Source organism: Leptidea sinapis, chromosome 23, assembly GCF_905404315.1.
Source record: "Leptidea sinapis chromosome 23, ilLepSina1.1, whole genome shotgun sequence".
Taxonomy (NCBI): domain Eukaryota; kingdom Metazoa; phylum Arthropoda; class Insecta; order Lepidoptera; family Pieridae; genus Leptidea; species Leptidea sinapis.
In genome coordinates this window covers 5781178-5808570 of record NC_066287.1, presented here as the reverse complement: position 1 = coordinate 5808570, position 27393 = coordinate 5781178, and the positions used below count along the sequence as shown (strand labels likewise).

Below are 27393 nucleotides of genomic sequence, written 5' to 3'. Positions count from 1 at the left end.
CACGCAACAGTTTTTGATGCGGTTTTTCACCATCAGATAGATAGTTCTTTACGGAGGTGAACAACTAACAAGATAGTAATTCAGTTTGAATTGTAAGTAGAAGAAAACAATGAATTGCAACATAACAGTCATAATTTTTTATATAATATACAAATACTTCCTCGTTACTTGCATTTTTATGAAAATATCATCTAGATATTTTACAGAACTGTCATGCAAAGTTATTAAGAAAAAAAAAACAACTGACTTCAAAAAAAAGCTATTCCAAAACAATAGATATAATATGCACTAAAAAGTAAAAATATAATTGTGTATTTTTATATAACCTAATTAATTATTCTAATTTTAGTTACAAATATTACTTTGGGACCACACGGCAAGCACCAGCTTTTATATAAAAAAGAATTATTCAAATTTGTTCGCAAATCAAGAACCTCCTCCTTTTTTGAAGTATTTTCATATATATATAACCAGTGGGAGGTTCCTTTTGCACAGGATGCCGGCTAGATTATGGGTACCACAACGGCGCCTATTTCTGCCGTGAAGCAGTAATGTATAAACATTACTGCTGTGTTACGGTCTTAAGGGCACCGTAGCTAGTGAAATTACTTGGCAAATGAGACTTAACATTTTGTCTCGAGGTGACGAGCGCAATTTTAGTGCCGCTCAGAATTTTTGGGTACTGCATTGTAATTGGAATTGTTGGGTAGGGCGTATAGGGTTATAGGTTATCACGGGCTATTATCCGCCTATTTTGCGTGGTTCGTAGTGGGTAGGGCGTATTACCATCACCATCAGCTGAACGTCCTGCTCGTCTCGTTCCTTGCTGTCATAAAAAAAATATTATATAGATACAGAACCTCAAAAAGGCCATACCTGTACAACTTGATGATTTGTTGAAGTCCTGTATCATTTGATTTATCACTTAAGGTTGTTTAGAAGAGAACACCATTCAAAAGACGACCGTTATGTTGCAAAGTATTGTGGATAATCTGACGGAGGCGAATTTTGAAGTGTTCGCTTTCCCCAACATTGTTATCGGTATACGAGCTATTTCGCGGCGGACGTGCTACTTCAATGTTTCGAGTGTCCTCAAGAGATCTTTATAAACTTCAGATATGATATAGCCCTCCAGGAAATAATTATAGGACGTGTATAAGCGCGTGCGCGGGCGTAGAAAAACATATGGTATCAAAAATAAAAATAAGTTATGGCAAAACAATAAACAGACATACCTGAGGTTTGAGGAAGAGATGGTCTGCAACTGTATTAAGTTTGCTGTATGTGCTCCGCGTTTGGTGAATTAATTGTGTTACACCGAGTACTTTGATGCGATGCGATTAGGCCGTTGAGCACTGATGAATGAATATGCGTGCGAACTGTGCCGGTGCTCGGTGATAATTGATTATTAACCGGTGCGAGAGTCAATTGGCATTAGATTAGCCAATTAGATACCAATACGTCTATTGTCTATAGGTATCTGTCTATTTCTACAGGTACTATCTGCACTATACTTTGACATAACAAAAAAAATACATAATAAAGAATAGACAAGTGCGGCGCGACCTGCAAGCCTACCATGAACTCTTATTGCGATTAAATTGACAACCTAAAATGAACTGCTTTGCTATTTCGTACCACGACGTGATTAGAGCTATCTAATTTAGGTTGACGTCAAATCAACTGATTAAATCGCAATGATGTCAATTGAATGTCAAAACTGATATCAACTGAATCGCAAACTGATTTAGTTCGTTCATTCATTCGTACTATGAGGTGTTATTTCAACCTAAACTGGATAGCTTATTTGTCAAAGTGACCGATTCGAAAAAAGTTGCTACTTCCTTAGAGGAAAGTGAATCGTGTTGTTAATTAATAGAAAAAAATTATTGATTAAAGATGAGATGAGTATACTTTATTGGCCTTTTATTAAAAACAAAATACTGAAAATAAATACCAAAAATGAAAATACTAAAGACGAGGCAGTAAGGACCCGGGCCTGTTCGCAAGAACGAATTAAAAAAAATGTACTCTGTGGTCCTGTCAAATCAAACATCAATGGAGGTGCGTTCATAACTTCGTTATTTTTACGAAAACATATAAGCGAACATTTAATTCGTAATTCAAAGAACTATATTTATTTATATTACTATTATTTAATAAGTATAAAAAAGGGCTTAATGGTTTATAATTTGACGCAATTGCGCAATTTAAAAATGTTTTTTTAGTATTTTCTACGCAAAAAAACCGATAAAATCATATCATTTTAGGTTTTGAAACGCAATTTTATTTCGTTTATTCTTCATGAGTGATCCAAACGCCATTCAGTAAAAGGCACTTCATGGTACGAATTTTAGTGATCCAGTTTGAGTACCTAAACTGAACTGCATCGGATTCTCATCGCTTATTAAAAGTTGATGGTAGGCCCTCAGGACGCTTAACATAGAAGAACACGATACCCAAGGAAGATCACCAATTAACTTGCGATGCCTTGGAAACATTCCTGTTAAAATAAAAGATCCATATTAAAATACAGAGCTGGTGCAAAAACGCATGCTTTCTTTCTTCGAAGAATTACATGAAAATAAAATGTATGGACAAAGCACGGCAACTAATACTCAAGTTAGTCTCGAACAATGTGTGACGTTGACGTGCCACATGTTTTGTTAAACTTTGTTTATAATTGGAACTAAAATGCCGGGTTGCGTAGTAAAACTTTGTAAAAATAATACTACAAGAAATTAGAAAGACACTGGGATCAGTTATTATCAGTAAGTATTTTGTATTTTATTAATTTCAATGTAAAATAACACGAAGCGTATGTTACAAAATTTGAAATGCCATTAAAAGGCATAAAAGGCATTTATTTTCTCAAAATTGATTCCTTTAGAATTCTTTTTGATGTCATTTCTAATAACTACTAGATACTGGTGCTACTACTACCGCTTCGGAAACAAATGGCGCTCTGAGAGAGAAGAAGCGGCGCATGAAACTCTCCCAGCATTCTTTTTTTGCGCTCTTTTCAATAAAAATGTACAATATTGTACAGTCATTTCGTCAAGTCGTTAGCTAGTACGGTATCTAGTTGTAACCAATCCTCAATCTAAGAGAAATACTTTATTCATAATTTAATCAATGCCCCCCCCCCCCCCCCCCACCCCCTGACTTTTTCGCCATAATTCGGTCTCGCGTTGCCTCTTTCTGGCGGAGACTGCAACGTTCTGACAACAAAATACTCGTGGCGCTTTGTCTCTGACGACATCAGGAATCCATTGTTTAAGCGCTGGATCTCTGTACACATGGACAAGAACAAAAAACTGCACAAATTTGTTCAATAATTATATAGTTTTAGTTAGTCTAATTTTACTTTTAACTTGGCACCCCTTTACGGTGTCCAAATTTTATTGTAACTATGGGTTTTATTATGCTTGAAATAAATACCTTTTATTTATTTATTTATTATTTAATGCGACGTACTGACAACAGTTGCAACATAAACAGTCAACAGAAATTGTAAGATGTCATTTTAATCATGTTTCACCCGATATAGTTGACATGTTCTACAAGAAAATACACGACATGTTCGTACAGCTAACATACATACATTAGTATGTTATCTGTGAACTTAATTCGCTATTTTCGTAGATAATTTAAACATCTAGATAGAGTCTCTTACTGTTAGACAAGCGATAAAGACAGGCCAGGAATATGATTTCAGAATATTTATTATCTCAAAAAGAATACAAATTCACTTACTGAGATACAACATGATACATATACTCGTATTGAGCGGCAAATCGTAGTGAATATACTATACATAATTGAAATCGTTATATTTAAAGTTACAATAATTACACAGAGTTACAATAAATACTAATTAGGTAGATACATTAATAACGAAATAGGTGGGTAGCGTATAATATAAATGTTTACAGTGATTAATGAAATACCTACATTATTTTATTATTTGTTATAATGACAGCTATGAGGGTATTTGTTTATTAGGGTCTCGTTCATAGTCATAGCCGGAAGCGGTCTATTAAAATAAGTTATGAGAAATCCTTCAAAATGTGGTGTTTTAACGTTTTTTTTAAAAACATTTAATGATTGTTATTCTTTAATATCTTTTGGTAGGTTGTTATACAATTTTGCCCAAATATAAGTTTAGTATGCGTGACAAGCTACGTCCTACACTCGCGATTTGTATGACACTTTGTGTTAGTGTGCGTGAATTGCTGAGAATTAAATTAATTAAAATTAGTTCTAAAGTCAATTTTTTTATCGTTTTCACAGCTGTCATAGTTTATCCAGATGTATAAATTATCTAAGGATATTTTATCATTAAATTGAAGTGCAGATTGTATTCTTACATTGCTTCTAGTATTTTGTTGATGTTTATCGTGGTATTTTAACTGTTTAAAAATTAAAAAAATACTACGTTTAAAAAAACCGACTTCAAAAACTGAAAAGTATCAAAAAACTAATTTTTTTTTAAAACACCTCTTATGCAAACCTTTACCTTTAATTTTAATAAAATACTATTGTTTGTATGTGCTACATATTGATAGGTTTGAAGTCAGTGCCAAGAATTACGTAAATCGGATCATAAATCTCAGAGTAATCGGTGTACATACATAAAAAAAAATACCGATCGAATTGATAACCTCCTCCCTTTGGAAGTCGGTTAAAAACATTTTAAAAATAAGCTTTCATATATGTCTGTACATGTATATGTCTGAAATTGGATTGGTTTTATGATTCTGGCGGCGGAAACGTACTATACATATATGCTGAAATTTATTTTATTTATGCTGTTGCGGTAGATTCGCCGATACCGCTCAGAATTTTTGGGTTTTTCAAAAATCCTGAGCGGCACTGCGTTGTACCATGTAGCGCGTATCAATAACAATCAGCCGAACGTCTTGCTCATTCGTCCCTTATTTATAATATATATATATATATATGTATTTCAAATCGGGTTTATATTTCTTAACTTTCGGATTAGTTGGTGTCTTTATCTTTCCATTTCGTTCGTAAGACTTTCCGAGACGTTTAAAACCAAACAGAAACTACAAGACTATATTTTTCCAAGAAACGTTCTCAAGCAGGCTGGAGATGTTAATGGAACAAAACTCGAGGAGTGCACGGTTAGGCGGGCTTGTTAATTGTGAGCCGTCACTCAGCATTAAAAATGAACGAGCTGTGCACCTGCCGGAGACCGTCTTTGACTTGTTTTACGATTAACAGACTACTTCTGAACACGTTAAATTATAATCATCAACAAAACGGGAACTACAATGAATTATTCACCAAAGGGAGAATTTTCTTATAAAAATAAGTGACGTACATCTGATGTTAATTGATACGCGCTGCCAATTACAAAGTAATAAACTCTACTCCTCTTACAGCGGCACGTAACGCTTATGAATAAAAAAATTAAAAAATATTCTGACATCCGTAAAATCATTATAACTAATTTCGTTTGGTAGCTTTCATGAAATTATATGTTTATATAATTTATTGTTATAATAATAATATTGACACACTTTTTACACAAATTATCTTTCCCCAAGTTAAGCATATATAGCCTGTGTTATGGGTTACAAGGCAATGATATATTTAATACAATATACTTACTTAAACATACATAAATTCAAATAAACATACATAAATACATATAAACATCCATGGCTCGGAAACAAACATCCATATTCATCATATAAATGCTTGCACCTACCGGGATTCGAACCCGGGACCTCTAGCTTAGTAGGTAGGATCGCTAACCACTCGGCTATACAGGTCGTCATTTAGAATCGATAAGGCAACATAAAAAAGTTTAATATTCTCAGAGGCATATGACGGTTAGGGACGAGACGAGCAGGACGTTCAGCTGATGGTAATTTATACGCCCTACCCATAACAATGCAGTGCCGCTCAGGATTCCTGAAAAACCCAAAAATTCTGAGCGGCTTTGCAATGACGCTCGTCACCTTGAGACATAAGATGTTAAATCTCATTTGCCCAGGAATTTCACTAGCAATTTCACACGGTAACAAACATGAAAAAAAACATACCGACGAATTGAGAACCTACTCCTTTCTTGAAGAAAAAATATATTGTGATTATTTTTCACTAACAGATTCTCAACTTATTCGTTTATAGTACGGCCATTTTGTACATCTGACCTGCACAAGCCCCTCAAAATCTGGAGCCTTGCAAGCATACAAATCATAATATATATTTTATAATTAATTAGTTTATTGGCCAATACAAAATAAATACATAACATTTTTATGAAATAAGTACCACGACAACCTCACGGGTTTGTCTGGGTACCTAGAGCCATTCAATTTATTTGTAAATTTCAATTTTCAATTTTTTTTTCAGGAAGTATCATATATTCATTTTTAAAAGCGAGTTTAGATTTTCGTGGAATTTATATACATTTCTTGCAGCTCTTTGGGCAGTTCGTTAATGTAATCTGGTATTACTATTTAGATTTAAATGTTCTTGATAATGCTTTATATGTTCATAAGCACATTGACGAATTTGCTAGAAACTGTGACAATCGTAATGTTAACAGGAGGAACATACATAAACTTGGTTATGTCGATTAAGTCTTTAACTGTTGTATATGCTTCTACAATATGATCTTTGACAATGTACAAATGTGTTACGAAATTTAAAGGAATTGTTAAAAAACGTTTGTGTGTGATAGGTTACTATGGCATAAACGAATTTCTTAATGATACATAGACTGGGAATGAAGCGAACACCTTCAGGCTCATTAATTATAAATGTTTATTGTACGATATTACATTGTAATCCATATTTTTATAAAAAAAGCACGCAGAGTTTCTTGCGCGCGTACTTCTCAGGTATGAGGCAGTCTCTTTCGAATGGGTGGTTATTTTTGACGTTCAATAAGTGATTTTGAATCCTATTTTGAATAAAAATATTTGAATTTGAATTGGGCGATGTATATGTTTCTACAATGTAATCCCAGAAAATGAACAAAACAAATATGTTACGAAATTTAAAAGAATTGTTAAATGTTACTGAAGCATAAACGGTTTTCTTAATGATACCACAGAGTGGGAATGAAGCGAACACCCTCGGGCTCTTTAATTATAAATGTTTACTTTTTGTTAAATGTACGATATTACATTGTAATCCATATTTTTATATAAAAAAAGCCCACTGAGTTTCTTGCGCGCGTTCTGCTCAGGTCTGAGGCAGTCTTTTTTTGAATTGGTGGTAGTTTTTGACGTTCAATAAGTGATTTTGAATAAAAATATTTGAATTTGAATATAAAGTTGCTAACGTAGACATGTACACTGGAATTAATAAACAGCGAACGGATAATGTAGATTATAACAGTGTTATGCAGCAAAATCGCCCGCCCCGCGTATTACCGTCAAAGTTGTTCGGCTATAATCCGCATTATCAAAGTGAACCGGCATTTTGGTGTACACTGCTTGCGCTACATTGAACGATGGACCTCGCTGGTCTATGAAGTACCAATAACTACAAAGTTTGGCTGCATGGAGCTACGTAATTAATTAATCTGTGCCACAGAAAGCGGTAATGTACACTGTGATAATGAAAAATGTTGCAATAATTGAGATGGGTTGCGATCATAAGATATTTTATTGCTTTAGACCTTTAGAGATTAATACTTACAGTGGCTGATGGTATTAATTAAATGAAACAAGTTCGCGGCGGTTGACTATTTAAAATAATTTTGTGTTAGATTAAGGATTGGTCTCCGCTGCGCTCCATCTATTTAAGAACAATACCTTTTTTATTTCGGCAACTATTATATGCTTGTGGCAGTGCGACGCAGGTCCGGCCACACATGGAGCTAGCTGTCATGTTTGGTTTGGCGCACCCTAGTATCAGCTCCATCCATTTGACCGCGTGTTACGCAGGGCTGATCGAATTGTCGGGAACCCAGTGGTCTGTGAACGGCTGGATCACTTGGCGTTGCGTAGAGACGTCGCTTCATTGTGTGTCTTCTACCGCATCTATCACGTGTTCCGAAGAGCTGTTCAACCTGATTCCTGCCGCCGAATTTCACCTTCGCACGACACGCCACAAGTTACGATATCATCCCCACCAACCTCCACAGTGCGCTTTTCAAGGAGCTTTCTTCCACGTTCTACGAAGCTGTGGAAGAAGCTTCCTTGTGCGGTGTTTCCGGGATACGACATGGGTACCTTCAAAAAAGAGCATACACCTTAAAGGCCGACAATGCTCCCGCTATTCCTCTGGTGTTGCAAGAGAATGTGGGCGGCGGTGATCACTTAACAAAATAAATTAAAAAAAAAATGTACTCACACAGTGCATTGTTATTGGTACCAACTACCAGGCGAACATAAGTAAACTAAAGATAGTATAATACATACATTCACAATGTAAGACAAATTGGACGTAGTTCCTGAAAAACGTTCCAAGCCACAAACATCACATTTTACTAACTTACTAAGTCATGATGTCATTTAAACAGTGACAGTAGGGCTGCCATTTTTTGTCAGTCCGTTAATACGAATCACGTGGGAGGCTCCTTTGCACAGGATGCTGGCTAGATTATGGGTGTGGTACCCACGGCGCCTATTTCTGCCATGAAGCAGTAATGTGTAAGTATTACTGTGTTTCGGTCTGAAGGGCGCCGTAGCTAGTGAAATTACTGGGCAATTGAGACTTAACATCTTGTCTCAAGGTGACGAGCGCAGTTGTAGTGCCGCTCAGAATTTTTGGTGTTTCAAGAATCCTGAGCGGAACTGCATTGTAATGGGCAGGTCGTATCAATTACCATCAGCTGAACGTCCTGCTCGTCTTGTCCCTTATTTTCATAAAAAAAACGTGACCAGTTTTGTGTTCTTATATAAATTTCGACATGATTTTGGTTTGGAACGCTTTCTACAATAACGTCTAATTGATAAACAGAATTGCCAATTTTAAGTAAGTAATACAATTGTTCCAGGAGACGTATCGACGCTGGGCGTGCAGCACGATGGTACCGCTGTGGGTGGAGGAGGGGGTGGAGGAGAGCGAGGAAGGTGGAAGGTCACGTCGGGCACAGAGCGAGCACTCAGGCCGGGGGCACGCTCGTCACCTGGAGCGTGTGGGACACCTGGACCGGCGGCGAGCGGGTGGCGTGGTGGGTCGCTGGGTGAGAGCTGCGGCCGCGGGCCCTGGCCGGCCGCTGGTCAAGCTCAAGCCGTGTCTGTCCGTCTGTCAGCGCGTGGAACAACACTGCCCCTACTTCCTGCCCGCCGACCGCGCACCAGCCTATCCCACGCAGTACGCCGGCGAGCCCACCTTCCTGTGTCTCGGTAACTATATCAATACTATCTATCCATCAATCGTATAGCATAAGTATGCTATATATAGGTAGTAGTTCTACAACTATCGTTGACAGTATTAACTTAAGTGTTCGTTACTATTTTTATCTACTTTATTTATATGCTTTAAATCCTCTATTAAAGATTCTGAAACAGTGAGCTTATTGCTAACATTAAAACACCCAATGTTCTAATAACCATTACATCATCCAAACGAGTGTTGTAATGTTGTACTGAGTTTCATAACAACACTCCTAAGTTTTTTTTTCCGATACCTTCATGCGCAAAGAGTTTCAACAGACATCCACATTCTTATTGCTCGATGCGTGGTATCTGTATGAATTTCAAAAAGAGAACATTTTAGTGTACGCGCGTTCCACACAACCAGAACGTCGCGCGCCGTAAAAAAAAAGTAGGTTATTCGAATCCCTGCCATTTTTCTTCGATATTTTTATTGTTTTGTTTACAAAAAATGAGCGATTCATTTTAAACGCTGCAAAAGAACATTATATTCGAGTGAATTTTAATTATTAAACTAACAAAATGTAAATTACTACTAAAATAAATAATTGTTTCATTAATACTTAGTTTATTTGTATGGATGATATTAGGTTACTACTAGGACTGGTGTTTTAATGTAAGCAGTAAGCTAACTGTTTCATAATCTTTTAGAGGATTCATATTCTGGGTGTAGATAAAGTCTTGTATGCACCTGTTGATAATTAGGTATTAAAACACTCATGTGATACTATTATCTCACGAGGCGAAGCCGAGTGTGAAATCCACGTTCGTCTTTTAATACCCCTTATTACACAACAGTTGCATAAATAACTATTAACTAATATGTTGCTATCCATGAGGATCTTTAATTGGCTTTTTGTCACTATTTGATTTTATTTAAAACTATTGTACGCTGTTGGTCTTCCTATATGAATAAAATAATTAATTAATTAATCACTCTGTTTGTTGTTTCACCTCGTTCCAAATGTATATGATACGTCGTATTCTTCTCAACCATCTTCCTCATCACTGCAAGTCTTGTCTAAGTAACGCACGCACACATAGTTTGATGTTAGCATATCCATAATGTTGACCCATTTGCGTGGAATCGATAAATGAAAAGCTTGGAAACTAGGTGCTCTATAATTTAATGACCTAAAAAGATTCAGGCATTCAAGCTGGCCTTACCATGCAGCACAGAAATGTAGGGATTTTGGAGCAAATTGAGTTGTTGTGATGCTTTACATACCGTGGATGGCTAATAGAATAAAGATGCAAGCTCGCATTGGCTCTAGAATATCCACAATCTGCTATCAGAAGCTTTTGGGCTATTTTAGCCACATTGCCCGACGTCTCAGACTCTTCCCAGTAATTTAGCCAAATTAATACTCATAGCCAAGGTGGAGGCCAAAAGACCACGCGGATGATCACACAGCCGCTGGTCGGACCAGATCAAGACACTCACTTACGACCGCAATAAGGAAAGCCGAGGACCGAAAGGAGTGGATGGCTTTAGTGACCAACGTTACGAAAACTTTGAAGTACGGACACGACTTTCAGAATGAAGACTGCGACCAAGAAGAGTGATGCGTGATTAAAGGTCAAACGATGCAGCAATGCCCTGGAGAGAAGCTTATCCTAAGAAAAATGATAGTAACTGTTACATGGTTACATCATCATCACAACATATCACTACATATTCTTCAGATCCCGTCAAGCAATTATAGCAGATGTTTTTTTTTGGCAGTAAAGAACGAGACCAGCTCCTGTTCGGTTCAGCTGATGGTTATTGTACGGCCCTGCCCATTATAATGCAAGGCCGCTCAGGATTCTTGAGAAACCCAAAAATTCTGAGCGGCACTACACTTGCGCTCGTCACCTTGTAAACACAATAATGTTTACACATTATTGTGTTACATATTTTCAATTTCAGCAATTTCATTCTTTGACCCTATTATATTGAGTTCATTCTGTTAATAAATTATTGGAATATATCGTTAAGGCAAAAAATTCACCTGAGTATTTTTTTTGTTAAGACTTACTACTATTTTTGTTGAATCAAAACGTAATTAAATATGTTACCCTTAATATGACAAAAATGTATACAAAAAGTAAAATTAATAATATTTCGTAAACAAAAAGTAATGTTTCTTAATTATAACATTAAAGAAATAAGATAACACGAGTTTTTTAGAACGATTTATCCAAAATTCAATTATAGATTATAAGTTAGATGAGATAGCATGTATGCAAAACGGGAGCACAAAAGCTTTAACTGACTAATTATTATGCTATTGTTAATTGTACAAAGCAGGTAAGGAATATCCTATTTATAAATAATAGAAAAAGCACAATATCAAGAGATAAAATAGCCTTTGTCTTCCTGAATAAGAGGCCGTTACTTATTTGTAATTATGCAAATGTAAGAATACACGTCGCTTGCAAACAACACCAAAGAAACGCTTTAGGCACGATTAGTTCGTGCCGCCGCCGCACGGCGCTGTCGCGCCCTACGCTTGGCCACAATTCAAACAGAGAATGCCCGAGACAAGCGGCGCTTGCTCTAAATGCACTCTTTTGCATTTGACCAATTGTTGCTTCTCAGCTTTCGTATTGACTTTTTTCTGTAGCGTTTATTTTGGATATCTTTTTTAGTGTAATGCGGCTGTTTAAACCTTGATGCTATAACAAATGTCATAAGAAATATTAAACAAAATAAAAATGATTTTGCTTAAAAAACACTTAAATCTCCAGGGTAAGAACGCAAGATATTTAGATGATTTACCTCCAAGAGCCCCTTTTTTGTTATCGAATCAGAGTTAAATGAGTTGAATGCTGCGACTCCTCGGAGAGAGAGAGTATTTCTGTGATAGAATGGACTAAGTAATAGTCTGACAGCTTACGTTTTGGAGACGGTATTATGGCAACGTTCCGTCGCTAGTCCAACAAACGAGGTTATGATGGTAAGTTCGAGGTTCCTAGAATCAATAACTACTACGGAGATAGAACTTTGAAAACAAGCCTACCTTATCTATTAAACAGCTTGCCTGAGGACATCCGACTAGAAACCAGTAAAAGAAATTTTAAAACTAAACTTAAGAAATATTTATTGTCAACACTGCCTTAAAATTAAAATTAGATTTTTTAGTATATCTTTATCAATATTTGTATATTAGTATTAATTACACTTGTATAAAATCAATGTTCTAATAAGCATTAGATAATGTATTACAAGAGATTTGATTCTGCAGACAAACTGTCCAAACAGTTTTGCGGGACTATGTTAGCTTTTAAGATTCTTCCTGTAAATGATTAATAGTATAAATAAATGAATAATGCTAAAACTAGTAAAAATTGTAGTTCTATTAACAATTTCCAGATCCACGCATACCAGAGACTGGTGCTCAAGCGAACAAGTCCAACTACGGGCCGGATGACTGCTGTTACTGGCACTGCGAGGGCCGGCTGTGCCACCAGTGCGAGACCCGACTGACCGAGCAGCAGAGGCCGGAGGCGCAGCAGTGCGCGCCCGTAGTGGACCGTGCCGCGACATGTTCCGTGCCGTACCAGGCGCCCGCTGTGGCAGCGACCCTCGGCCCCGCGCCGCTGCTCCTCGTGTCCACCATCTTCATTCTCAGCGTCACACGGACTCACTGGACGTCGTTTTTAGTGAATGTGCGTGAATCGAGGTTATAGTTTTACGTTTCCGTGCGCGGCTGTATCGTGCAACGCCAGCGCCGACCCACGCTGAGGACTACTAGTGATGTACTTATGATAATAAACTTCGCGCGATGACGTTTGAGGCCCGGCCGCCGCCCGGCCGCGGACTTCGGTTTTATAGACTATAAGTTAATGTTTGTGTCCGAATGTTCAATAAATAAACGAAATAACACCAATAATTATTATTGTTAACTAAGATTTCTCAAAATGTATGCCGTTGCCGACGTTCCGGTCAGTGTACACGATACATTATAATATATTATATATTTTTGTGTTGCTGTATTCATATTTAAATGGTTACTATATAGATATCATTTTGCGAAATCAGAATGGGATGGGATCTTGTCAAAGTAATTAAACAATCACATTTTTCGTGTGAAAATCGTTAGCAGGAATTTTAAGAACTAAAATTGATTAAACGGCAAAGTCTATAGTGACATTACGTCTACCTGTTCCCTCGTGAGGCTCGATGACAGCTTGGCTTGCCGTCGTTATAAAGACTAACATCCCGACGTTATAAAGAGCATCCCATTCAGATTTACATGTATAATGAATGATAATTACTTGGCTGCTTAAAAAGAATGGGCATGTATGAAATTAAATTACAACAGTAAAACAGATAGCTAACATGATGCATTTCATATAACATCTGGCTATTAGATTACAAACGGCTTTGTAATATATATATTTTTGTTAATTTTCCATAAAAACTATTTCATCCATATAAAGAGCAAAAACGAACGTTCAATAATATTATTAAAGAGATACTCCAAGAACAACCGAAACAAGTGCTCCCTATTTATCATATAATTTTATTTTTATTGGACGATGCAGATTTAAAGTATGGGTTCCAAATCAGTCCCCCTTTGTTATAGCGAGTCCACTCCTTTGTTCTGCCGCTAAATACCTACGCTATGTCGACATCTAGTCTTTAATAATATGCCAGGGCAGTCACAAACACTTACTTTAAGATGTTGATACACTGTCATGAGCGAACCGCGCGATAGAACCGCAGAGCCCGCGGACAGCATTGCGCGTCACTCTCACCCGTCGCTCCATCTAGTGCCCGATTTGACTCAGTACCTAATTGTATTTTTCTCCGGCTCCATTTTAATATAAATAAAGTATTTTAAAAAAAACATGTTTAAGTGTGCCCACTCTTTTTAAGGCTTCTTTTATAGAATGCATTTACGAAATTGGATTTTGAAGTCGCACGGTTCTAACTATTATGTAAAGTCTTAGGTCAACTTGGAGTTGATAAATTGTTAAGATTTGTTTTTTACTTAGTGGTAGGACGAGTTAGTATTTGTGCGGCTTTAAAACATGCTACGCGGCGCAACAGTTGGCGCTTACTATTCTAATAATTAAAATGAACATCACATCAGAGTCACAGTAGTAATTAAGTTTTGAACGTTGAAATTGTTTAAATATTTTGACAATCGTTTTTTTGAGAATTGGTTTTAGAAAATTATTTTTGTAATACATTAGTCTGTTGTGGCATAGAAGAATAGTGTGCGGACAAAATAGAATGTCAAGATCATTGAGAATTAAATCAACATTCAGCGTTATAGCTCTCACAATTTGCTGTGAATAATAATTGGTTCATTAATGACAATCTTGGAGTCTCAGGGCGCCAAGGCTTGCTACTCTATTTCTTTCACAACACAAACATTTTTTTACAATAATAGCAATTTGCATAGATGGTCAATCATGTCAATAAAGGTTCAGTTTGCCAAAGGTGCTTATCAAGAAGTAATTGTTATTCAAAGCAACAACATAGAATTGTAACAGGTAATTGATTATCTACTACTTACTAAAGGTAACTTTTTGACTAATCACTATCTTATTTTGTATATAAATGGGAGATAATAAATTAATATTCAGATATACATTACTATATTGGCAAGTAATGTCATTACTTCCATGCAAATAATGACTATAGTAACTACTTTCAAACTAAGTTACTAATTAAAAAAAAAATCTAAATCTATCGGAAAAAAACTTACACAGATGTGAAAAATCAGCAAGGTGAATTCAAGTGCGTTCACCAAGCGAGTCTTCCTCAGTCGACTCGAAAAGCCTTTACTCGAACCATCCTTGCCTATTTCGGATATTATCCGAGTATGACAACTCATTCTTATTCAATTCACATAAAAATGATAAATATGCAGAGCACGCTTAAAGAAACTTTCATTTCAATAAGCCCATTTGAATCATTGTACTGTATAATACTATTATTTCCATGAATAAAATTGAGTATTGATACAAAAATTAATGACAAATATTTTAGGAATGATGTAGAAACCTCTCACTTCTATGACAGCATATTATAATGAATGATGTACAAACCCATCACTTCTATGACAGCATATTATTATGAATGATGTACAAACCTATCACTTCTATGACAGCATATTATAATGAATGGTGTACAAACCTATCACTTCTATGACAGCATATTATAATGAATGATGTACAAACCTATCACTTCTATGACAGCATATTATTATGAATGATGTACAAACCTATCACTTCTATGACAGCATATTATTATGAATGATGTAGAAACCTATCACTTCTATGACAGCATATTATTATGATTGATGTAGAAACCTATCACTTCTATGACAGCATATTATTATGAATGATGTAGAAACCTATCACATCTATGCCCAACAGACTCACGACGCCTACGACCGGTCTATGTCTTAATGTTCAATAAAATAAAACTTAGGAGTAATTAATTATGGTAGTTGTCGTTTTGTAAGAAGTAAATAAAATTATATGACTTATTCATGTAATGAAATTGTATGTAATAATATATCCGTCTTATGAAAGTGTAAGTTATCAAAATGTACACGTGGTTGGTTGGCCATAATTTTTATAATATGACGTTTGTTTTATATATATGATGTAAAATATATTGTGTCCTGTATTATGATGGATGACTATCAGATTTTGGTATAGTCTTTTGGAAATAACAGAGATTGTTGGGTTTCCTGATTTTTAATGAAATCGTTGAACATTTAATCAGTAATCAGGCAAGTTATAATTGTAAAGACTTTATCGAGAGGAAGTTTGTTGAGAGTGTCCTCGAGCGGGGATCTAGTTGTTGTATTCGAATGATAAATGATAATAATATTAAGTAAGTTGTTTATTACGTTTTTATCACGTGCGAGAATAACTCTTGCTCGGATTGTTGTTTCCACTTATCCTTCACCGAACACACACAAGGTGCTAATTTCATCCCGTAACTTGCCAAACAGTGATGACTGCTTATGTTTTGTATTGTTAAAGTAGTAGACACAGATTGTACTGAAACTTTATATAGATGACTCTTTTAATACTCAAGCCGCCATTTTGTACTGTCGCGTCAGTGTGACAAACTACAGTACTAAATATATTCGCAGTCAACGTACGACAACGTGTTGCTGTAAGCCGTGTCGTACCTACATGTTTGTGTTACAATATGTCCGCGTCACTGTTTGGCCTATCTACAATGTATTGCCAATCATTTTTTCAAATGTTGGTGATCATTTTTCGCTTCTAGCGAACTAGCTTACTTCTAGCGTCTATTACTGTACATACTGTGGCCTAGTACTATTAATATGAAGTTTGATCTTACATTAACAACAAATTTCTTGTGTTTCAGTTTTAAAGTTGAGTATGCAAAGTAGTACGACGCTAGCGTTACAGGTACACTTACACAGTACTCAGTACTCGCCTGTATGTGAAGAATAGTTGAAAAAACCTAGAGAATATGTGTCAGACCAAGCACATGACCTGGTGGTGTTGACGACACTATCTGTCAGTCACGAATATACGACGAGTCCGTCACGCGTCACGCTGACTCCTATGCCTGTCATTACCCTTAAAACTGGAATACATGAGCACTAATGCGCTGGTGTGGGAAATTATTAATATATCATGTATGGGTCACTAGGTCAAATAAGACTAAATAGTATAATCAACAGTCCTTAGCCGCTCGCGATGGGAGATATAAAAGAAGAGTTTAATGCTTAAGAAAACATCACGGTAGTGAAAATTGCATTAAAGCGAGTACAATAATGCAAAATTACGACTATTTTTTTGTTCAATAAGTAAAAACAATTACAATATATTATATACGTTTATAATTACTATTGTGTATGAATTTTGGGCTGACTGATCGTAATCGAGTCAACATTATCCGAACGATTGTTTCATAGCCGAGCGTAACAGTTCGTTCTCATTCAATATCACCAAATCATTTCAAAACAGTAATTTGACAGTGTTGGTACTAAGTCACAGTAGTTACCAAGATAATTTCTTCTTTTATAATATAATCTTCAAATATGTCTAGGATGTGATTATCGTCATATTATTGAGGTGCAGATAGTTAATTGATCGGAATAGATTTTGCTTGCATTAAATAATTGATAACCTAATTATGTACTTTATCTATTCACGTTTAGACACAGCGAGGTTCAACTTCACTCACTTAAGCAACATAAGTAATAATATTTTAATATCGCGAATAGAATACGAATACATTATTTACTAAAATTATAAAATGGTTCTAAATATTTCGTGCGTATTTCCCGACACATTACATCCTAACTTAAATTCAAATGATGCATTTCATGACAGTTAGTTTTCCATCTAATAAATATACTTAATATATTAATTACTTTACTATAATTACCGACCTTAACTGTAAGCCTTATTGCAACACCATATTATGGTAAAATCGGTTTCATAAAAACCACATAACTAAGGTTACTCATATGTTTATTATCTTCTAAAACACACATTTTTTTTTACAAAAATATTAGGAATAGCAGTGTTACTCCAAACAATTGTCTGTGAGATGTATAATTTATAAGATAAGGTTTACGTGGGTAGCATAGCCTTGTCAATAATTAACGAAAATGGAAAACCTTAAAAACAAATTCGATCCCGTTATTTCCCTTATCATAAATAACTAATTGTGTTTAAATACGTCACCTTTAAGACCACGGTGCATCGGAATAATTAACTAAAAATATTCCATTGTAATAATTAATACAAACTTAATCTTTCTTTACCTTATGAGACTAGTTTTAATTAAATGTTTTGAAAAAGGATATTGATATTGTATGGAGCAACCCTTGCTATACTTCGCTACGAATTATTATCAATTACTAAGCAAACATTTCTGAAATAAAACTCACTCATAGTGCGTTCACTCTTCTAACAGTGAAAGCGTGTCATAAAAATTGAAAAATTGCCGTTCAGTGTCTGACATAAAGCAATAGTCTTAACTCACATTATAAAGTTCTTAAATACGCACATAGCATTAGGACTTTGAATAATAATAATTAATGAAATGATAATAACATGGTCGTAACTTGTAATCAAAAAGTGTCCCGTTTTATAACTACCAACCTCCACTCTCCTGTTAAATGTTATCTATCTTATCTTGTAGGCTGTGGTGTCTTCTCCTCTCGTATTAAATGTTGTTATAACTAATAATGGCTTATCTCAACTTCTGCCATCAGTCATGTTCGCACATTATAGTAATGTTCAGAACATAGTTCTGTGTGAGTCAACCGTGAAACCCGACTCACGTGCCTCTGTCAGTAAAGGCACACACATGGATATACCTTTTCCTTTCCACTTGAGAACAAATATACAACGTGGCCGAAGAAATATACTACTTAACCTAAATCATAAAAAAAGTAATAAAGAAATAAAAATACATAATTCACCTAAATAATCCAATTTTCCAAAACATCATTTCGGAACACCCTGTAAGTAATCTAGTAGCCGCGAACTAGCGTAGGCACTGACACGTACTTATTTCACACCGCGCCGTAGCCGTTAATACTCGTAGGTGTAGCGGCCTACGGGTGATTACTATTTTGTTTTCTGAATGTATAATTTCTTTGTTTGAAAATTTTAATTATTTCTTTAATTTTGCAAACTATTTTTTATGATTACGATTAAGTATCTCTCACTCTACCAATGGGCGCTTCTAGCGCCACCTTGTATAACCAGGCGAACATCAGTTATAGCTTTCTAAAGCGGGTTCAATTCTGTGCATCAATCCATGCTCTGTGTTTCAATCAAATTAATGAAAAAATAGTTCAAAAGCGAAGCTATTTGATGAAAAGGACCCGATTTTATCTACAGAGACACAAAAAATGGAAACTACAGAGCCCAAAGCTATAGTTAAATTTATAATAAAACGAATTCAGTTTCACATACGTTATATAGAAAACCGTTGAACACTTTTAGTTACAATGTCTATGCACTCTAAACCAAAATAATAGGGATAAGTAAGAAATTAATAAGTTATTGTAATTATTACAGTAACTTATTAATTTCTTACTACTTACGATACCTTAATTTAAAAAAAAAATATGTGCCCAAAAAAACAAATTAGCTGTTGCAAGCAGGCTTTTACACAAATTCTCTTATTTTAATTGTAAGGGACACTTAAAATCCGTGGCTACTTCTACTAATGCACACTGAGAATCTAATTATAAGTTTTTTACTGACATAATATATTCAATTTATGCTATAGGTAATAAAGTATTGATTTTTTGAAAAGTCGATATATATCGTCGTTGTTTTTAGAATTGAAATAACTTTTGGTTTGTTTTCATAATGGAGTAGCCATATCTATTCACAATAAAATATTCAAGGCTGCTGGTACTAATTCCAGCTTTTTACGAGACACATCTATAACAAATTAAAAAAGAAATACGGAGTAGTGAAATGTAATGTTTAGCCAATGTCATAAACTTACTCACTAAGAACGGGCCTTTTGATTACAGCATCAAATATGTGTTATATTATTGAATATAATGACCATAGATAACTACAAACATAAATAACGCCACTTACTTTAACCTTGTGTACTTAGGTATATGTAAATTATCAAGATTTAGAGTTAGTGAATGAATTACTAGAACATAAACTACTTAGTTGAAACACTTTCAAGCACTCGTTAAAACTCACACATTGACCGTATACTCCTATTTGGATATTTATTCTCTCTCTTTCTCTCTATTTCTTACTTATCATCTCTATTAGTCCAATGTATTATATTATTAGAGTAGAGTATTGATGACCAAAAGAGGATTCCGGTTCAATTGTTGTTGTGAAGTATTTGTAATAGATCTATGGCGGAGACTTCGTCACAGTCTCCAAATTGAACAACTGTTGAGTCAAAAAAAAACTGTACCAGAAATCTCCTCTTCATTACAAATAGGGACACAAAGTAAGCAATAAAAAGTTGAAAATTTTCGTTGACAGAAGATAGATATGACCGGCTGAGTAAAAAATACAAATACAGTATTTCTCTCTATAACGCGGTACAGTGATAACTCGCGTTTATATGACGCGATTTCATAACGCTTTATAACACGGGCATTCATATAATATGTGGATTTCTCACATATATATTCCTTTATTGTGAAATTAAAATGATTTGTACAGTTCATAATTAGCTTCGCGTACCTTTACACGTGTGTCAATTGTGGTATTACAAAATTAAATTTTTTGATTATTAAAAAATAATTAAATCATAACAAAATAGTGAAACTAGGCAAACAAATATAAATACTTGTTACGAAAGATGATTTATTATTATATTAACCAAAATTGTAAAAACGCGTAATAAGGCAATATCAAATCGCACATCGCGCTTTCCTAAACGCAGAACCAATCCGCCGCGTTATAGGGGGATTACCTGTATATTGTCCTAGTAACGTTTTTAGGGACTTGTTTTTATGTTTCATTACATTTTGATAGCATGTAAAATATGTTTTTAATTATATGAATGTATGATTTGTTGTACATAATAATGTGTAAATGTTTAACGCACAAATATTATGAAAGAATGGCTGATAACAATGTATGTTTATGTATTAGCTGTAAGTATTACTGGAAATAGTATAGGAATACGAACTAGTTTTTTAGTGAATGCTCTGTTCTGTTCGTGTCATTTGTGTATCGAAAGTTACTGATTATTAAATTGGAAACTGTTCAGTAATGAAAAAGTGGTGCCGCAACTTATTTGAAATCCCGCGTCAAATTTAAATGACTGTTTAGGCATTTTATAAATTAATATCTACAGCCGATATGTCATTTGAATTTAATGACTGTGATACTTTCATAGATTGTTTCTGTACAAAATGAGTCACAATCTCAAGCTTTTTAATTTTAACCAAATTATTTTTAACTTATAAATAATTTAATTTGATGTGATACGCACAATAGTGAAATGTCCTTTCGGGGTACACCTGCTGTAATAAATAATAATCAATATTTTATTATAAAATATTATTACTTAATTCATAAATTTTAAGGAAAAGGAAACTGAAAACAGACATTTTCTTTACAAAATGTGCTTTAAAATAATCACAACGTTAAGTGCAATAAATAAGTGAAGTAAAATGATCCAAGAACAACGAATTCTATTTTCTATCAAATGCTTATCATTATTCAAACAAAGAATTTAAAATGTATGTTTTATACAATCACATTAAGTTTTATATTGTAACTAAGGGTGTTTGGGTGGACGCACCTAATGAATTTATGCCAGATTGACCTGAAGAAGCCGCGCGTATAAAAATCGTTATCATGTTTGCATACAATTGGGAGGAGATTCCTTTAGGACTGCATCGTAATGCACCGCATATGACTAGTTATAGTCCGGAAGATTTTATTGGTCAATTTGAAGCGGACGCAGAGCCAACAACATGCTCATTGGCTCACAAGACGGTGTTTCATTTGGATTAACACGTGTCATTCGACAATTGGGTATTTAGAACATTCATGAAACTCGTAACTCTTTGCTATCTGTGCTCACGACAGGTGCCTGACAGGGATGTACCATTTATACGTCACTTCAAGAAACATTCAGATTAAAGCTCAAATTAGTTTTAAATTTAACTGTTGTTAATGGTTAGAACCGGTATTTCCCAGTTAATTTCGCGAGAGTCGAAACGAACCCAGCGTATCTACCACATGGTAGAAACTCGTCTAGCGGTGAAGAATTAATATCAATAGTTAAACATTTTTCTGTCTAATGAAGACAAGGAAAATAGGCACCGTTCTTAACTCGTTTATCCAACAAAACTTTAATAATGCACTTGGAGAATAGTTGTAAAAGATAAAACAAACGATTATTTCAAAGATTTAGGTTATCTTTTCGTTTTTTAGCCTTAACTCAAATTCAAATATTTATGTTAGGATTTAAAATCACTTAAAAAACCACCCATTCGACAAAGTATGCCTCAGACCTGAGACAAACAGATTATTAGCACCTTTATGGAATATTTGAACGTCACATTCAGTTCATATATCGGGTTTCTCATACATATACATCACTTTACATGTTCAACACTTGATAGTTTTAATTATAAAGCATTTCTAATACTACAAAGACCTTCGTCGACGATGCTGTGGGCAACTCACGTTCAATATTGATTGACTATATCAAAGCTTTTGTATTTGTCTCACCGACTTTTATATCAATACTGGCTAAGGAGAAGCACACCATATGCTCGTCATATGACAGAAAAAAATATTTTTAATGATAAGTGATGAATAATAAGAAAACAATAGTAATAAATGGCCTTCCATTTTGCAATTGTTATGTAATTTTGTACGGTACGACTCGATGTACCCCGTTGTCAATAGATGTCTTATGATTGAATAGATTATATAATAATTAATAGGCCGTGACTATATACAAAGTACGAAAATAGTTGTGGCATAATTAATTCATCTAGTACAATACCATCACCTACCTATATTTATAATATATATATATATATGTACTTATTAAGAAAATAACATCGATAGTAATTAAAGGAGCATAAAATATATGCTTAATTAAAAACAAATTCGCACTGTTTAAAAAAATATAAATACCATCTTTAATCTCAGAAAGTTTTTGTAGAGCATTTTATATATTTGTGGCAAATTTTTCAATTTTCAGTCCCTTAGAGCTGAAAACTCCGTTCGATGTAAAATTTTAAGATTACAATTGTTTACGATCCAAAAAAGAGGCGCAATAGAAGGGATATTTAAATAATATGTCGCGAAAGTTGTTTGTCTGAAACCCAAAGGTGTGTGGCCGACCTAATATCAGATACGCATTTGACGATGATAAGGCTAAGCGTACACTGAGGAGGACACTAGGTGACGCAGCACAGCACAGTACAGATTGTGCAGGGCAGGGCATAAGAGACAGACATAAGCCACGAACGTATGCTGCGGCACAACAAGAACTATTTTGCGTCGTATAAAGAATAAACTTATTCTAGCTGACGAGTAAAATGCCTTAGCGACATATGCTGTTACAGTACGGGACACTTTTATAAATAATTTAATTACAATAGGAACAGTTTCTTTGTGAGGCGGTTGCAAGAAGTCGCTTGTAGTTTTATTTTCAACATACATAATATGAAAAACGTTTTATTTCTCGGCAATGATCACAAACACACAACTGCAAAATGTGCAAAGGTGCGCGAGAAATGATGCGCACCAAAATCGTTACTATCCCATTTGATGGGTAGGTTTTACTCTCCATATTTTCCTCATACTGGGCGCCTTATATGAAAATCGATTCTTAAGGAGTAAACTCCAACAAAATTCAGGATAAGCAGTAAAAACATGCACGCATCGCGCAGAAATCTGTGCCGGCCATACAACGAGATGCAGAGCAGAACAGACGCATGTTTGCATCGCAGCGTACGTAGCTCTTAGTACGTACATATGTTACAAAATCTGCTCTGCCCTGTGCTGCGTGGACCTGCGTTGTCTGAGTCCGATCCGTATCCGTGTGTTCCAAGTACAATAAGTGATTTTTCATTTAATATTTAAGTGCATTACAATCAGACTTTTCCGACACGATTCTGCAACCAGCCACTCTCCATTCACCGAACGTTAAACATGGTCCTTCGAGCCGGAAAACTTGTCGCGGTTACCTTAGAGTATAACATAATACTTTTATGTTGTGATTACAACACCGCGAAAACATGGTCCGAAGTAGTCGTAGAACTATTTCCAGTGTGGATCTAGTGCGTAAACTGCCATAGAAATAGTTATTCGTCTACTCCGGACTGTTTTGACACGGATTCGGATCGGACGTGGTGCGAAAGCGCTCTAACTGTCCGCACGCTTAATTCCGTACTTACAAGATGTCCTTGTTGCACTACATAGTAAAGTGTTGTGTGATCGTAATAATATCTTTAATTGTATTTTTTACGTATAAATAATAAGTCCTATAAGGATTCCTATGAACAATCTGTTTGTACGTTGAAAAAGGCGGAGACCATTTCATCCACGATTTATTTTATTTGGATTAATGAGTATTAAAAGGACTGCTGAGACCCCGAAAGTGCAATTTTTTTGTCCACAACGCTTGAGAAAAATGAAATAGATTAAAATGTGACACAAGTAGTTAGTGCTTAGTGAAGTGGAATTTGTAAGCTACGAGAGGAAAAATATAAAGGAATTAAAGTTTATTAACAGTTTGATATGTAAACCTTAAAACATCATGAAATATTGTTACTGTTTGTGAATTTGTTTTAATTTGTTGTACAATAAACACATTCTAATTATTACATTTATAAAATAACTCTATCGTCGATGCGGGACACTTGTATGATTAAATAATATATTTCTAGATCATATAAATATATTGAGGCACTGAACCCTGAACTATAAATTAAGCATAAAAACTATATATTCGTTACCTACTCGTGATTTTGACAGCCAGGTACATGTTTAATGTTTCACAAACAAACTTAATTGCAATTTTTTTACTGGTTTTCGTAAGCGAGTTCGTATTGTAGTAAGCAGTTAATTCGTTCGTAACGCGCCAGAGGATTTATCAAACATGAATGATTTTCCAGTAAATTTGTTAAATACCGCCTCAGAGCTGGATGTATGTATATGAAAGAAAATGTAGAGTTGTGCTTCAATATATTGATATGATCTAGGATGTGGTAGGTGTTTCTCAAGTAGCTGTCTTGTAATAAGTTGTTACGTCGGCCCCGCGCAGAACGTGCGTAGTAGCGAGCGGCCCGCACGGTAGACATTGTTTAACACTCGTCATAATTAATGAAGTTCGTATTAAAGTAGATGGATTTTGAAATTAAATATTATTTGCATTTTCCTATAAGAGTTAGATCGAGACAGTAGGTCAGGTGACCGAGTTATGAATCGTGGAGAGGTTTATAAAAAAACTTTATGAAAATGAAATAGAATGGAGCGTCATGTCGTGTGACCGTGTAATTACTAACTTAAGAGAAATTATTGAAGGAACAGACAAATGTTAAATAAACCGATTAAAACATAATCAAGTCTCTCATTTAGTACCTTTAGCATATTCATAAACATATTATTAAAGTGAAACTTTTATTACACTGTCTCAAACTTTTTCGCCTGTGTGTTGCATGTCGCGTGACGGTCGGGCGGCGCCTATAGTTCGCAGCAACTGACCGTGTAGTGAATAGACTTTTACTCATTTATGCCAGTGCTCCACGCTATTTTGTTTATTTTTATTATTTCCCATTATCATTCCAATTTTCCAAGCATAAAATTAAGATTGATAAAGCGATTTTTATACCCTTAATGGAATATTTTTCCAAAAATTTTTAGTTAAATGTCTAAAAATGTGAATAAAAGTTTCACTTTTACCGTGGTTTCATAAAACCACACAATCATTTTTTTTATATAAGAGGGGTCAAACGGGCAAGAGGCTCACGGGATGGAGAGAGGTGAGGCAACCGCCCATGGACATCCGCAACAACAGGTGTCAAGAGATGCGTTGCTGGCGTTTAAGGTGGAGTATGCTCTTTTCTTTAAGTTCCCTAAGTCGTACCAGATCGGGAAAACCGCAGCCGGTAATTAATTCCAAAAGTGCCTGTGCGAGGCAATAAACTCTTGCAAACGCACGGTTGTGGAATGCCAGAGGTCAATATTTGACAAAACATAAACCATTTTTGGCGTTTACAAGATATAAAAGACAGTAACAGACGACACAGACTCACACAGAGTGGAGCACGACCATCTCACAATATAATTTTACTTAACACCTATTATACAGGCATAAAAGGCATTTATGTTCTCAAAATTGATTCCTTTAGAATTCTTTTTGATGTCATTATATAAACTTTAACAATAGGTCTGGCGGCTATTGTTATTGTTCTAGCGACTATAGGGCGGGCATACACTGTCAAAATTTCAGCTGAATCACTCATGCAGTTTATGACACAGAGCACTGACAGACAGATACACGGACGGACATCGGGTTCTGAGAGACAGGGTTGTGATGCCGCTGTTTGTATGTGTGTTATTAGAGAATACGGGCCGCCACTTATGTTACATGGGACCTGGTGGTATGTTTTTTTTATATAAAAATAAGGAACGAGACGAGCAGGACGTTCAGCTAATGGTCATTGATACGCCCATTCCATTACAATGCAGTGCCGCTTGTATTCTTGAAAAACCCAAAAATTCTAAGTAATTTCACTAGCTACGGCGCACTTTAGACCGAAACACAGTAATGTTTACACATTAGTGCTTCACGGTAGAAGTAGGCACCATTGTGGTACCCATAATCTGGCTGACATCCTGTACAAAGAAGCCTTCCATTGGTGTGTTTGTCTACCTCCATCTATAATACGATGTCCAGCGCCCGATACTGCTAGTCCACCTGTGTCTGCCGCGAAGTACGTTTACAGTTGAATGTTGTGGTTGTGTGTTTTATTAACACACAGACCACGAGGTGCCAGCCCGGGTGAAGATCTGGCATGGGTAATCATGGTAGGGTTTGACAAATTTAAAATCAAGTTTTGTTTGCAGTAAAAGCTCCTTAATCGGGGGAGTAAAAAGTTGCAACTCATTCTTGTTTTTGTGCCCCAAAGTTTCGCTACTCTTTTGGAGTGATTCATAAAGAACAAATGTAAAAAGCAAAAAAGTATTTTTGCCAATAAGCGCAATGTTCATTGAGTGGTGGTTGAGATTCTTGTATGTTCTTCTCACGAGCTCTACTTTTTCCGAACGTATGGGAGAGTCAGTAATTTAGAAGAAATATTAAAATATAGTCTTTGGCAATTTTGTGACCCCAAATAGTTGTACAACATTGGTTTTTTACGCTGTAATCCCCTCAATGAACTGAGCATAAAGTGACAAAGAAAAGGTACATACAGTGAACGTGTTTGAGACATAACAGATTTTATGAAAAAAAAAATTCTTATTAAAAGGGTTTATGTACTTTCCAACCCTGGAGAGTTGTGAATGTACAAATCTAGGTTTGCTGTTGGCAATTCAATGTACCTGT

The 27393-nt window shown here is 35.3% G+C and overlaps 1 protein-coding gene across 1 annotated transcript in view; it reads left to right on the top strand.

Moving 5' to 3' along the window:
* LOC126971424 (uncharacterized) overlaps nt 1–25407 on the top strand; it is a 113445-nt gene extending 88038 nt beyond the window's left edge. Inside the window, exons 2-3 of the mRNA XM_050817742.1 lie at nt 8987–9338; nt 12727–25407. Coding sequence (XP_050673699.1) covers nt 8987–9338; nt 12727–13043 — 669 coding nt within the window. The 3' untranslated portion in view covers nt 13044–25407. The remainder of the gene's footprint in view (nt 1–8986; nt 9339–12726) is intronic.
* Nucleotides 25408–27393: the final 1986 nt, after the last annotated feature.